At 36.3% G+C, this 15,197-nt stretch overlaps 3 protein-coding genes and 1 non-coding gene across 4 annotated transcripts in view; 1 reads left to right on the top strand and 3 right to left on the bottom strand.

The window, feature by feature from the left end:
- The first annotated feature begins 388 nt into the window (after positions 1-388).
- Positions 389-2,633, top strand: LOC21395285 (probable choline kinase 3). The gene is made up of 2 exons (XM_010106668.2): positions 389-889; positions 1,346-2,633. Exons 1-2 carry the CDS (start codon positions 526-528, stop codon positions 2,395-2,397), a joined length of 1,416 nt encoding a protein of 471 aa, XP_010104970.1. The 5' UTR covers positions 389-525; the 3' UTR covers positions 2,398-2,633.
- Positions 2,634-3,876: 1,243 nt separating this feature from the next.
- Positions 3,877-5,880, bottom strand: LOC21395283 (probable WRKY transcription factor 53). The gene is made up of 3 exons (XM_010106666.2): positions 5,254-5,880; positions 5,008-5,136; positions 3,877-4,740 (listed from the first exon to the last, which is right to left on the bottom strand). Exons 1-3 carry the CDS (start codon positions 5,565-5,567, stop codon positions 4,137-4,139), a joined length of 1,047 nt encoding a protein of 348 aa, XP_010104968.1. The 5' UTR covers positions 5,568-5,880; the 3' UTR covers positions 3,877-4,136.
- A 4,911-nt stretch (positions 5,881-10,791) lies between these two features.
- The window catches only part of LOC112093183 (MYB-like transcription factor ETC3), a 14,746-nt gene continuing 10,340 nt past the window's right edge, over positions 10,792-15,197 (bottom strand). Inside the window, exon 3 of the mRNA XM_024171173.1 lies at positions 10,792-10,915. Coding sequence (XP_024026941.1) covers positions 10,792-10,915 — 124 coding nt within the window. The remainder of the gene's footprint in view (positions 10,916-15,197) is intronic.
- LOC112093187 lies at positions 14,192-14,295 on the bottom strand. Its single transcript, XR_002902942.1, has one exon. It is a non-coding gene; the product is annotated as a small nucleolar RNA R71 (small nucleolar RNA).

Raw genomic sequence — 15,197 nt, 5'->3', positions numbered from 1 at the left:
ATTGTCGTTTTTAATTTTTATGGTATTGACGTGATTAGTTAGGTGTCATAGGAATATTGGCAAAATACAGGATGTCACTTTAATAAGTCTAAAAAACAAGATAACCTGCCGTTTGAAACTTTTTTTCTGTCGTTTTCACATTTTCATGTCTTTTCTTCCTGCTATGTATTATCCTCTCTTCACGATTTTGTCGCTTTAGCGATAGCGTTGTTTTTTTTTTTTTTTTTTTTTGCTATATTAAGAATATTTTACATAAAAGCTCATCCGAGTGTATCAATAAAAGTATTCAATCTGGACGGTCTCGATCAGCCGCTCCTTTTGACTTCCGCGATAAACAAAAAAAATATAAAATATAAAAAAATTAAAAAAAAGCGCCATCATGCCCAATAACCACAAACACCATCTCCGAGGCTCCCGTACATCATCACTCTGTTCTTGAATCTTCCTCCACCAAAAAAAAAAAAAAAAAAAAAAAAAAAGAGCTTAAAACTGAGCTCAAAAGTGAAAGTCCTTTCATTTTTCTCCATGACTACCAATATTCACTCTCTTTGCAAATCCCCCACCTTCCTTGTCCCTTCAACTTTTCTGGGTTCCTCTTCATCCTTCCCAAAACCCCACCAAATCAAACCATTCGTGAGAAAATCCAACAGTTACAGAGAACTGTTGCATTTTGGGAAAGAGAAGTTTGGAGGAGGGATTGTCTGTGGCGCACTCCTACCAGTTGATCCGTGGGCACCTACCATTGATTCAGAGAGCATAGCTTCCCAGTTGTTTGCGCTTTCTTTGTTCCCGTACATTGGTTTCTTGTACTTCATCACCAAATCTAAGTCTGCCCCAAAGCTCACTCTCTTCGGTTTCTACTTTCTCCTCACCTTTGTGGGGGCCACCAGTGAGTTTCTCTTCTCTTTTCAGTTTTACTATCTTCATCTCGGATATAAAAATGTTTGCTTTGGATTAAAGACTTGACCTTGCTGATAATTCTATTATCAGTCTGTCTTAGCTCTGTTAAACTTAATTCACGAAGTGGGCTAAAGTTGTCTTTTTTTTTTTGTATGGAGAATCGAAAGTGTTAAGAGAATCATTATAAGGTTGTAGAAGGTCCACATTCTTTTACCTAGAGTGGACAAGACTCATTGTAATGTTATTTTGGTAGGCATGCCATTTACAATATAGGAGAGTAAAGGATTAGTAAAAACTAAAAGTTAATAAATTTAGCTGAATATGGGAACCCAATTAGGGCCTAAATTTGGCTATTAAATTGTCAACTTGTCCTTGTACATTTACTACTAGTTAAACTTGCTTCCAAGATTTATAAGACACAGAGCTTACATTGTTTAGCAATTAGGGAAACGTAGTCATGGTGAAGATGGGTTCGTCAAAGACTGTCTTTCAGAGGAATTGAAGAAGTTAATTCGATCTGTGGCTTCTGAATATGGAGACGTAATTGAGGATATGGAACTACTGGGGGTCGTACGTTTGAATGGTGCTATGACTAATGTGGTTTATCAGATATCTTGGCCAACAAAAGATGGCGATTTTCAGAGAAAAGCATTGGTCCGACTTTATGGCAAAGGAGTCGGGGTTTTCTTCAATAGGGAGGATGAAATCCGCACATTTGAGTATATCTCAAAACATGGTCAGGGGCCACGCCTTCTGGGGCGGTTGGTGGATGGACGGATAGAGGAGTTCATTCATGCCAGAAAACTTTCAGCTGCTGACCTCCTTGATCCTGAAATATCCTCTCTTATAGCAGCTAAGTTGAGAGTGTTTCATTATCTTGATATGCCCTTTCCAAAGTGTGTACACCTCTGGAACACAATGAGGAAATGGCTTGCCACAGTGACGGAACTGTGCTCACCAAAACAAGCTGAAGAATTCAGCTTGGATACTCTAGAAGGGGAAATTTATATGCTGGAGAAAGAATTATCTAATGAATCTCAAGAAATTGGATTTTGTCACAATGACCTGCAGTATGGCAACATCATGATGGATGAAGAAGCAAGATCAATCACTATAGTCGATTACGAATATGCCAGTTACAATCCTGTTGCTTATGACATTGCAAATCATTTATGTGAGATGGTGGCAAATTACCATTCAGAGACACCTCATGTTTTGGATTATAGCAAATATCCAAATCTGGAGGAGCGCCGAAGATTTGTCAGGATATATCTGAGCTCCCCAGGCAGCCATCCCAGTGACACCCAAGTTGAGAAGCTACTTAATGATGTGGAGAAATACACTTTAGCAAGCCATCTGTTTTGGGGGTTGTGGGGAATCATTTCAGGTTATGTAAACAAAATTGACTTCAACTACATGGAATATGCAAGGCAGAGGTTTCGGCAGTACTGGTTGAGGAAAAAAGAATTGTTGGCTGCTTCAGGCGTTTCTCCCTGATGGAAATTATAGATTTATTCTACCTAAGTGTGCTTCCTAGTTCATAATAAAACTTTCACATAAAATGTAGCCAGCTTAATGGTGTTAATATCAATATGTTTGAGTTGATGAGAATTGTAAATAAAACCCATTTTCTCTTTTTGGGACATTGGCTGTAACTTTCGTTAAGGCTTTGGACTTTTCGCCGAATCCACTTGATAAGGTGGAAAAGGAAAATTTATAATGCTCAACAGAGAGGGGGAAAAAAAAAAAGAAAAAAGTTCATGATGACTTTGTGTGCAGATTCTTTTCCTCTGACCTCGTTCTTTGATCCTTGTGTTCCAAAATGCTTATGCTTCTATATGTTGAATTTTCATATTAAATTTTGCTCTCCGTTCCTATGATCTCCATTAGGAGGGCCAAGAAATTGGCCGAAATTGAAATTTTCTTCTATCCAGTTTCGTGATTCATTGTTTCAGATTTCATTTCTGTACCGAAAGGCTTTGACCGAACAAGAAGTTCTAATTTCCGTTTACTCCTTTATTCTCAAACGTTCTATTACTTAGAATAATGTTGTTCACAACTCTACTGACATCCTTCACTTTGATCTGTGCTGCTCTTCCATCTATGAAACAGTCCCTGCTGGAATATATGGTAAAGTTTTCATTGTTGAAAAAATTCACTATTTTGTTTATGTAGATCAGGTTTTTTCATAGATGTCTGACTATGATCCTCTCTGTTGTCACAGCAAAGGTGCACTACGGAACTTCCTTGTCTAATGTGGACTGGTTACATGGCGGGGCCGAGTTCCTTCTGACGCTAACCAATTTATTCATTGTGATTGGGCTGAGGGAAGCTCTTAGAAAAGCTAGAGATGAAAAACAAGATGCACCAGATTCCGTGTCAAGATTAAAAGAGAAGGAATCTTCCATTTAGGTGAACAGATTTAAGCTTGTATTTGTTCTCATATGTTTCTTATTTCACATTCTGCTTCATGTTTTAGATTTAGCTCTTTTCTCTCCTGCTCCCCAACCTCCGATAAATTCTCAAAACTCCTGCAGTCATTTTCAGCGAGGTGCTTCCAGAAGCCAAGATCGGAAACTTTCACCACTTATGCCGCCACGTGCTTCAAATGGCTGCTCATGTCAGAATATCTGAAAGTATCAAGAAGTTATGTTGTACAACCTTGTATATTGTTGTTTGTTAATTCGTTATGGAAATAATTAATTATTCCATACAAGCCTTTCCCACCTCTTATTTCAGCAGATAAATTTGTATTGTTCACTATTCTGAGAAGAGTTTGGAATCTCTCAATCAATCTCATGTATGCCGCAAAATGCATTCAGGTGTAAAATTTCAATTGATAACTTTTGTACATCTTTTAGGTTCGAGTATAACTTTCTGGTATCTCTCTTGTCGAATGATGATACGATTAGAAAACGGTCCTACTTTATGAGTTTGCTTTTGCCATCTGCTATACTTTTTTCAGCCACCAGATGCTTTCATAGAAACTATGCTTTGTCATTAACCAAATAGTTTTCAAATTGAAAGATCAACTTCTGAAACTTGTTAGAATTAAGATGGCTACTCCCTATTTTACAACCAGAAATAGGCTCTTAAATATTTTACAAACCATTCCTCTTCTCTTATATTACAAACTTAATTTATCTGGTGGAACCAGCTAGCCTAATAAGTTGCAGTCTGAGAATCTTACTTATTTTCTTTTTCTTTTTCTTCTTTTTTCGTTGGCATTTAATTCATCAAGAAAAAAATCCAGGGGTATCAAATGGGAAATTGGGGTCGATGTCGACAGAATCAAGTGAGAAATCCATGTCTGGAATCGGAGAATTGGTGGCCGAAGTGTTGGCTGAGATAATCTCAGTAAGATCAGATTCCGAACGATGCACGTATTGAAGCCCGGCAGAGTTGTTCATCTGGAACGGTGCGTAGTAACCCGATTCAGGTGTGGCCGGAGACACGAAGGACCGGGAGAAACTCCCCATGAAAGTTTCACTCTCCAGCACCAAAGGGCTAAAGCCATCTTCACCATTCAAGCCTCCATATTGACTCGAAGGGAAAGTGAATGCACTCTCTCCCAACTCTGTGACAACCCTCAAGTTGGATGGCAACTTGTGGCTGCAATGACCAAACTGTTGCTGTTGAGGAATAATAGAATTGTGATTGTTGGGTTTTTGGTCATGATTTTGTGGTGATGTTGGTGGCTGAACAGAGTTGCTGGCTTGAGAACAAGTGTGAGTTCCTCTGTATGTGATCTCAAACAAGTAAGGGTCTTCATCTGATCTTTGCACTTGCTTTGTAGCCCAACAACTCTGGGTGTTGCGAAAAGTGCATCTGTAATAGCTTCTGCATAAAGGATAACAACTCGTATTAGAATTCTCCGAAATGGGATTTTCGTTTTCTACCACAAAATACTGCCCACTACTGCTAAGCATTATAATTAATAGAAGTTAGACCATATTTATAGGACCCATGTTACGGGATTCATTTTCTTTTAGTGTGCGGTGTTCAGTGTCATCATTTTTCTACTGTTAACAGTGGCGGTTCACTTTGTCCATGTGGATATGTGGTATCTTTTAAGTGGGAAAATAGATGAGGACAAGGACTTTTTACCTAGGATATTTGGCTCCTAGGATATCTTTTTGGCCATACTTTCTCCAGCTATAGCCGTCATCCTGAGGTCCTTCAAGCCCATTCTCAGAGCTAACTCTTACTTGGTCAGTCCATCTTGGCAATACCTTTCTGCAGGACAAAATTTCAAACATTGTCAGACTTTAAAAAATAAAATAATAATAATAATAATAATAAAAAAACCAATTCCTTCTTTAGTCAAGAGCAACATGGTCCAACTCAATTCACCTCTTCTTTGAGCCATCTCTGATGAGGTCCTGGTCATCGCTCCGAGGACTTTCGTTGACCGACATCGGGGACTCCGGCACCGGTAAGTTGGTGGCCACCCCAAGAGCCTGCGGCTGCTGCTGCCCCATTGAGCCACCCCATTTGAGAATCAAAAGAGCTTTCTCATAGGAAGACAATATCCTCTGCACTAAGAATTCCCTTGTCTCAGCTGAAGACTTTACACCCAGATTTTGCCTCAACTGTTTTGCCAATTCCATCCCTTGAATTAGCTCACCAATTAGTGTCTTTTGCTCCCAACTGCAACTACCCTCCATTGTTTTTTTTTTTTATCAATTACGCGCACTAAGAGTTCACTAGAGACTTCAAAACAATATAGTTGGTTTCTTTTTCTTTTCTTTCTTTTTTTTTTTTTTTTTGGTAGCTCTTACTTCATTGATGCTAAAACAACCACCTTAATTCTATTCTAGAGTGGAGATTTGGTCATGAACAAAGCAGCAATGTCTTTGAAGAGTAATGATAAGCAAAAAACATGGAAGTTTAGATATGAAAAGTGGTGTTCTTCGTAGGAGTTTTTGTAGAGAAAAGTACTGCAAAGAAAATAGATGTTGTTAGATTCTTGGAGCCGAGAGATTGTAAAGATGTTGTATTTAAAGGGGTCGGTTTTGGATTCTATATTAAGGGGGTTCTTTTTGGAGGTAGAAAGTCTGAAGTTTGACTGAGAAACCGAGTTTTTCAGCTCTGACTGGTCTTTGGTATTAGTGAGAGAGAGTGTGTGTTAGAGAGAGAGAGAGGGAGTCTAAGCTGACCAATTCTACGTGGGCAATTTACTTCCAAAAGGTTTTTTTCTATTCTTCTGTGATTTGTCGTTTGTGGGCATTACCTAAGAATTTTCAAACCTCAATTCCGCGTGGCTGCTTGGTTGTTGTTTGCCATCATTCCATGAAGTAGAAGTGAAAATGAGAATAAAAAAAAGTGCTGACTTCCACACACACACACACACAAAAAAAAAAAAAAAAAAAAACTGACTCTCAAATTCTAATGCTCTAGACAATCTGCCCCCCACTCTTGGCAGCAGCACATGCCAAGGTTTATTAGTCATCTTGTGAATTATTTTCACTCTTGTCAAAGCTAGAATATATGTTTTGCTTGTCTACTGGGCACGCTTGGTAGCCTACTACTAGCCTACTTCAATCCTTAGCATAGCTCAAATGAAAAATGTTGCGTTAAATACTATCACTAATATAAAATAGATCTCGAATTTCATATTACGGGATCTACTTTTTATTATTGCTTTACAAGATTATAACACTTTTTTTTTTTTTGAATTGTAGTAAATAGCAATTTTTTAAAATAGTTATAACAAATGACAGCGTTTGAAATTTAGAAATAAGAAATTGCGGTTAGTTGTAATATTTGTACTTTATTAGAAAAAATTAATAATTGCAACAAATAACATTTATTAAACACATGAGAAGAAATAGTGACCACGATGGTGGGACAGTTTTGAAGAGAAGAAGAAGATGCGTGGGGGCAATTTGAGAGTTTCTAAATTTTTATATAAAATATACTATTAATTTATGTCTCTGACATTTATGCTATTAATTTTTGAATGATTTATATCGTCTTATTTTAACAATTCAATAGCTGAAAACTAGGATGCATATAGATATTAAATTATGTGATTAGACGAGTGAGGGCAACCCAATTAATCATAAATTCTTTCACCCCAATCATAAATTAAGAGTTCAAGTCACTTTGAGCCGCACTTAAAAGTGGTGGCATACCGTCCTCTCCTTAAAAAAAAAAAAAAAAAAAAAAAACTGTGATTTGCTATCTTTTTTTGTAAAAGCCTCTCAATTTTTCTTTGCCCTAGTAATACATCTTGAATTAAACCGTGTGGAAGAAGTTGGTTCTCAAACAAGTGAATTTTTCTTTTTAACCCTTTTCCCCTTAATCTTTTTAGTCTTTGAATTAGGAGGCGTTTGACCTTCTCAACTTGCAAAGACAAAATATCTGTCGTGTTAAAATATCATCAATATTTTTGGATTAACCCAAAATAGAAGCATATCCAATCAATTCTGTGGTTCTCAGAGTGTGATGCAAAAATAATTTGATGGTAATAACAGGAATGCATGGCGTTGGACTAAATAACATGAAAGCATTGAATGAAGGGGAAAAAACGAATAGTTGGTTTTCTGCTGCGCCATTGTCATTGTACCACATTAAAGACCTTTTTATTTTTGTTATTTTGTTATATATATCAGTTTACCAATCTATCCCAAAAAGCTTAAGCTGTTAGGAGGTGGGCCAACAATAGTTTTTATACTTTAACACTCCCCCTCACGTGTGGGTAAATTAATTGAAAACCCCAACACGTGAATATTTAAGCCCGAGATATATTAAAAACCTAACACATGACAATTTTAAATGGGGATAAAGAGTGCAATTACGAGAGTTTGAACTCAGGACCTCCCGCTCTGATACCATGTTAGTTTACCAATCCATCCCAAAAGCTTAAGCTGTTAGGAGGTGGGCCAACAATAGTTTTATACTTTAACAATATGAAATGAAGTTCCTTTTTGGTGATAAAGATTAAATTGATAAATCTAATATTATGTATGTTAGGCTCAAAATCAGTACCACGATCATCACCGTATACGTGGACAACATTTAGAGAAATAGGTCAACTTTAATCGACTGAAATCAACTGGAGACCAGATCGACTCGAGATGAAGGAAGATGACTGACGATAGGAAGAGTGTAGGGACCACAGCTAATATTTCAAGAAATGAAATTCTTTGGAGGCCACAAAGATTATCTTAACCAAATCCTACATTAAAGGCACGAATCTAACAATATAGAAGAGGAATGATACTAGAGAGCAAATATGGAAAGAAGGAAAGGGAAACTCAACTAAGGAAAAGATATACTATCCAACCTAAGAGAAAAGGAAAGTAGAAGACCTTCTATAAATAAGGGATGAAGATCACGAATTAGATATCTTGGAACCCTCACATCACGCCTCGACTCTCTCTGTCTAGATTCTCTCTCTAAAATCCCTCCTCCATCTTCTTCTTTCTTTATTCTCTATTGTAATTGTACTTTTTACAAGAGATAGTGAAACCCCCGGAGCTCTACAGTGGACGTACCCTGTATTATCAAGAGAATCACTATAAATTCGTGTATTCATTTACTTTTTCGCATTTTACGTTTTCGTTCTAACGTTCTATCGACTCGAATTGATTCACCAACAAAATCGACTCTCTAGAGCGGCCAATAGAGATACAAATTTAATTGTAGAATCTGACCTCTACAATATATATACAAGATATTTTTCTTCACCATTTTGAACTTGTAATTTCTGCCTTTTGAATGTGGACTGAGTCCAAATTATTTTTCTTACGTCTATGTTAAATTAGGACTGTAATGCTTCTGACTTTTCTACATCTTTTTAAGATGATATGGTTGTAGGGCAAAATCAATGACAGTATAATAAATGCCAAAATAAATATGTCGGTTATTCTTTGCCTTAATAAAAGTTTTGACTAGTTTTAGACTAGTTAGTTTGTTAAACTTAGTTAAAATGAATGAAATATTCATTTTCTATTCCTTTATTCTTTTCCCGTAATAACTATCGTTTTGCGTAGGATGTTTGGTAGAGGGATTCGTTTCCTGATTTGAATCATGATTCGTGGTTCGCTACAGTATTTTCTCTCACAAAAAATTCACGTGTAAATCGAAAATGGTTCGAATCACATGGTTTGAATCCTCCAACCAAACGTAAGAAATTTTTTATATTATCAAATAATACTTAGTGAGTCTAGAGTTAGATATGTGAATTTGTAATTAATTGAAATTACGATGTAAATGACTATATCTTCAGTTTGGTTTGACATTTTCAAACCTTATATATTTATACTTTAATATTTTGTGTTTATTACATCCAGTACCTCAATTTCTTTTCAAACTTCTAGAAAAATACATGGAATGTTTTTTCTTACGCGGGCAAGGCCAATACAACCTCCTTTCAAAATAAATAAATAAATAAATAAGCCAATACAACCAAGTATTTAGAGAACGTGTGGATATATATATATATATATATATAGATATATGTTTTAATAATCATAGGGGCGGGTCTCATTATATATAATATATATTCCCGGCTTGAAACAGTAATATTGCCAAGGGACTTTACTAATTGAACCTAATAGCCTACCATATACCATCAAATTTCAATACGCAAATTAATTATTATTGGTAGATTCTTAATTTTGTTGAATTTAATAATGGGATACTTTATCAGAACGGATTCACACGGATGTAATATTTTTTTTTATTTAAATATAATATTCCTATACAAGTGTAATTTGATTTTACATTGTTAATAGCAAGTATTTTATAACACGAGCTACTTTATAAAAGAAATAAAAAAAATAAAACCTTTGACTGCTTTATTATCTTCTAATAGCCTGTGCCACGTTTTGTGGGGTAAGCAAAGGGGTCTCGTTCCATCGTGTGGAGTCCCCTTTTATCCACACCACCTTATTTATTTATTCAACAATCTTTTCTTTTTTAGTCAATGATCTCTAGAACAAGAAATCAGCATCAGAAATAATAATAAATATTAAGAACGAAAGGGATGACCCTTGCGACTGGCAAATTGACTATGCTCCAATGATGGTTACATTACATCAGTTTCTTCGAATTTTTTAATGAGTTCCCACGTACTCTAATCCCCCTTTTTTTTTTTTTTTTGAGAGTTAAATTAAAGATATTATTTTACTTCCCATTATTGTTTATGTCTTTTCTTCTTTACCCGTTTGAAGCAAAAGTGGAAAAAGAAGTGATATACCAATTAATTATGAGGGAATATATATGAGAAATTTTTTGTTGTAATACAGGGAAAAAAAAAGAGTCCATATTAATAGTAATTATTTTTAAAGCCATCGCATTTTAATGAAATTTTGCATATTATTTGATATGAAAATTGTATCCGTAAACCATTTGTAGCTATTTTTTTTATTTATCATGTGATACGAGTGGCCTGTAGTTGCGGTACCTAAGTATAATCTAACAAAAAAATTTCAGCAAACCAAATAATAATAATAATAATAATAAAACAACGAAACAAAACAAAACAAAAAAAGGAAAAAAAATTCAATTGATCGAGAAAAAAAATCAATATGTAAATAAGATCACACTTGGGCATAATTGAAAGCCTGATCATGCGGCCAAACTCTAGTTTATTTTATATCATTTCACTACGCAAGTCTTCATCCTAATATTGCTTAACTATATATTACCACAATAAAGAGAGAAATGTGAGTCTAAGGAACTAATAATTAAGCATTTTTAAAGACCGAGCAGAACAAAAAAGTCTTATCATTTTTATTTGAATGATGAGAGAAAATAACTGATTAATGAAGAAGTCATTCGAGAAGAATCAGAACCTTTTCTTGGCGAAACCAGAACCTTTTCGAGGATAACTGATTATTTTAAAAAAAAAATAATAATCAAGTCATTGTAGGTATAATTTTAGTTGCGGGCTTCATTCTCCTCTCTTTTCTTGGCAAAGGCTTCATTATGTCTCATTAACCAGAACCTTTCTATTTCTTCTGCTTTACGACCTGGAATAATCCGACCAGCTATCAAATTCCACCTACATATGTGTAGTTCGTGGGGTCATATTAATGATTGTCTTTTCTTGGCAAAGGCTTCATTATGTCTCATTAAACACACATAAAAACGCCATCAGTCCTGCCCAATACGCTTGTTCAGTCATGGAACCTCATGGCTTGCCCAATCATGAGACCCGCGGCTTGAGTAGTTCGTGGGGTCATATTAATGATTTCAAAATGTTAATGAATGATTTCTTAAGCAAAGAGATATTGTGAACTGGTAATAGAGTCTATTGCTGTAAGCCTAGATAGGATGCGGAGAGTGCATCCTCGAGGGCAGAACCCGAAACTTGGTCCGGGTAGGCAATGCACTTGATTAGATAAGTAATTTGTACTAATTACTTGCTGAAGCCTGTAAAACGGTTATTTACAGTTACATTTCCTTTGAGAAAAAAGATGTGAGGTTCCGGCTGTTCTGTCGGGACTGAATGTCTTATTTTATTTACTTATTCATTTATGTATTCCCTCGCACATTTATTATTCATTTATTTATAACGTTTATTTCAAATTATATCCTACTGGGCCTTTCGCTCACGTTTTATATTTTAAATATATTAAACCCCTCCCAGAAGATTTTAGGAGTGATGCACAGTAACTGGATATTTGCTACGGAGTAACTGAGTTGTGCTGCTGTTGGAATCAAGTGAGGATTGTGGTCATCCTCGGGTATAAATGTAAGGAACTGAGAATTCTGTAAACTTACGTAATATTTGGATTAACTAGACTGTGGTTGATGTCTGTTGTAATGATTATTTACATGAGCATGTATGTACGATACTATATGTCCTGTGGGGGGGAGCCCTGTGTGCCAGAGGCTCCGGAATTCTATAATTTAATTATATTTTAATGCAGTTAAGTGTGGGGCCCGGTTTGGAGCCTGCTTTATTAATCCCAAATCGAGCTCCACATCACCCACCCCGTTTAGGGCGTGACAGTTAATCACTTGCAATATATATATATATATATATACTTACTTATTATCATGGTGTATTAATTTCAATGAAAGGTCATGAGGTAGCCGTCAATAATAATGTGATATACTTTGGTGCTGTGGTATATATTGGAACTGCCATAAATCATGTTGACCATCCAATTAAAGGCGATATAAACATAATAGAGCAAACATCTTTTTATAGAAATCAAAGGATATTGGGCATAACTCAACCTAACAAGACCGACTTGTTAGGGGAAGATTACCCTCACCTTATTAAGTGGATCATGCCAATATCTCCAGCCAATGTGGGATTCTAATACGCTCCTTCACGCACAACGTGGATGATGAGTGAGTTTTACTCGCTCATTTAGTATCATTTTATACTTAATATCTAGTTGGTTTCGAGGTTTTTGTTAGTTTTTATGTGTGTTTTCGTTCTTTGTTTTAAGGATAGGTGGAAGTCTATGATTTGGAAGGTTTTGGACAAATTTCGGTAGAAAAAGAGAGCAATCATAGCGCTTAGGCGCCAATCTATAGCGTCTTGGTGCTGAGTTTTATGAAATAAGCGTATTGGGCAGGACTGATGGCGTTTTGGCGCTAGTTTGCAGCGCTGCGGCGTTAAAATCCGGCAAAAATTGTGCACCGGGCAGAATGGACAGCGCTTAGGCGCCCATTACAGCGCCGCAGCGCCCAGGAATTTTATATAGCAGCGCCGCAGCGCTAGAAACACAGCGCCGCGGCGCTACGATACGAAAAAATACGCGTTTTGAAGGCCCATCGCGAGAAAACTTACCCTTTTGACCCTAAGGCTCTGAAACATATAAATAGATGATTCTAGGGCAATTAGAGAGACTTTTAGACTGTGGAATGACGGCTGGCTTTTGAGAGAGTATTCAAGAGAAGAAAAGGAGAATTGGGACGGAGAAGAAGAACGGCTCAAATCCGGAGACGGCTACGCTTCAATTCAACTCCAAACTAGTTCTTTTCTTTCATTTCCAATGATTAAGACTTTGTTTAGGAATTTATTTTGTTTAGAGATGAACTAATTCCTTTTTCTAAGGCTACGATGTAGCCAAATTATGAATGTTCGAATTCTCAATCTTCTTTTTAAGTAATTGATGTTTAATCCATATATGCTGAGTATTTCAATTTATTCTTAATGCTTGTGATTGTTTGGCCAACTATTACATGATTTTGTATTTGATTTGAGACTGAGAGGTGATAATTGAATAAGCTCTTAATTGAAATACCATGAGTTGTTCATAGGATAAAGATATCTATGATACTTGTGCAGTTCTTTTGAGTTTCTTACACTTAATGATTTTCAACAGGTTTAGAAGTCTGACAGAGATGTAGATTTTGCTTGTTGGATTAATATTATTGTTGCTTGAGAAAGAATAATAATTGCTTTAGAGAAATTGCTGTCGGTATAGGATTGAATGTTAATTTTCTTGAATTATGAGAATTTGAACATGATTAATTTGGTGAAATCGGAAACCCTAGAATCTTAATCTATTGAATATTCACCCATTGCTTAGCATTGTTTAATTTATTTAATTGTTTTAGTTTTGCTTTACTTAATTTTATAAACTCTCTTTTCAAGTATCCAAATAAAATTATGGTTAATACAATTTCGGTAATTAGTAAACAACAATCCTCGTGGGACGATATTCTTATTCACTATTATATTACTTGATTGCGATAGCGTATACTTGCTGTTATTTATTTTATTGTTCTTGTTTTGTGCTCTGCAGGAATTCACTCTACGTGCATGCGAAAGTTTGGGAGCAGTATTCTAGTTCCTCTTGATTCAGAAATTGAGCGTACTTGTCGAATAAATAGAAAAGAGAAGAGAGAAACTGTCATTCTGTTGCAAGAAACTATGGCTGATCCTGAAGGGGCAATAAATGAGAACCACAACAACATACCACTGAACAATCCACCGGTGGTCAATCAGCCAATGGCTTTGCGAGATTATGCATTGCCACCAACTGGTGTTCAATCAGTGATAAGGAGGCCGGCTATTCAGGCGAATAATTTTGAATTGAAGCCGGTAATGTTGCAGATGATTCAAGCGATCCAATTTAATGGATTGCCGAATGAAGATCCTAATGCTCACATCACAAATTTTCTGGAGATTTGCGATACTGTCAAATACAATGGAGTCAATGATGAAGCTCTTCGCCTTCGTTTGTTTCCTTTCTCTTTGAGAGATAAAGCAAAAAATTGGTTGAACTTACTGCCGCCAAATTCGATTACTAGTTGGGAAGACTTAGTTCAGAAGTTCCTTTCTAAGTTTTTCCCACTGGCTAAAACAGCGAAGATGCGCATCGAGATCAATAATTTTGCTCAATATGAAGGTGAAACTCTATATGAAGCATGGGAGAGATACAAGGAGTTGCTGAGAAGATGTCCTCATCATGGTCTACCTAAATGGATGCAAGTCCATAATTTTTATAACAGATTGAGTGGCACTACAAGAACTCTAATTAATGCATCTGCAGGAGGAGTGTTAATGAAGAAAACTGAAGATGAGGCATATGAGTTGCTAGAAGATATGGCAACCAATAATTACCAGTGGCCTAGTGAAAGAAGCTTACTAAAGAAGACAACCGGACTACATGAAGTTGATGCCATCACTAATTTGACTGCCCAAATTGCTTCTCTGTCCAAACAATTACAGAGTACTCAATTGACAGCTAATGCCATCCAAACATCCTCTCCAGTGTGTGAGTTTTGCAGTGGATCTCACCAAAGTTCTGAGTGTCAAGCGGACAACCCATTTGTACAGGCACAAATGGAGCAGGCTCAATACGTGGGGAATTACACTAGGCAGCAGAACAATCCGTACTCTAACAGGTTTAATCAAGGATGGCGTAATCACCCAAACTTGTCTTGGAGAAACAATCAAAATGTGTTGCAGCCCAAACAGAGCAACCCGCCACAAGAGAAGAAGGTGAATTTGGAAGAGGCCATGGCTCAATTGGCTACTTCTCACACGCAATTCATGAATGAAACCAGGACAAATTTCCAGAATCAATCGGCTCAGATCAGAAGTTTAGAGATACAAATCAGTCAAATGGCTAACATGTTTTCTGAGAGGCAACAGGGAAATTTGCCTAGCACTTCTGAAGTGAATCCAAAAAGAGATGGAAAAGAGTATTGCAAAGCAGTTACCTTGAGAAGTGGTAAAGAATTAGAAGCTCCAGTGAGAATTGAAAAGCTTGACAAATATATAAAAAGGGTGTCATCTCAAACACAAGAGGCTACAAAAAAGGATATTGAAGTTAAGGCAGAAAATCAAGCACAACCTCCTCAAGAACCATCTC

The sequence above is a fragment of the Morus notabilis genome, unplaced genomic scaffold, assembly GCF_000414095.1.
Source record: "Morus notabilis unplaced genomic scaffold, ASM41409v2 Scaffold118, whole genome shotgun sequence".
NCBI classification, from domain to species: Eukaryota; Viridiplantae; Streptophyta; class Magnoliopsida; order Rosales; family Moraceae; genus Morus; species Morus notabilis.
This window is presented reverse-complemented; position numbering and strand designations above follow the sequence as displayed.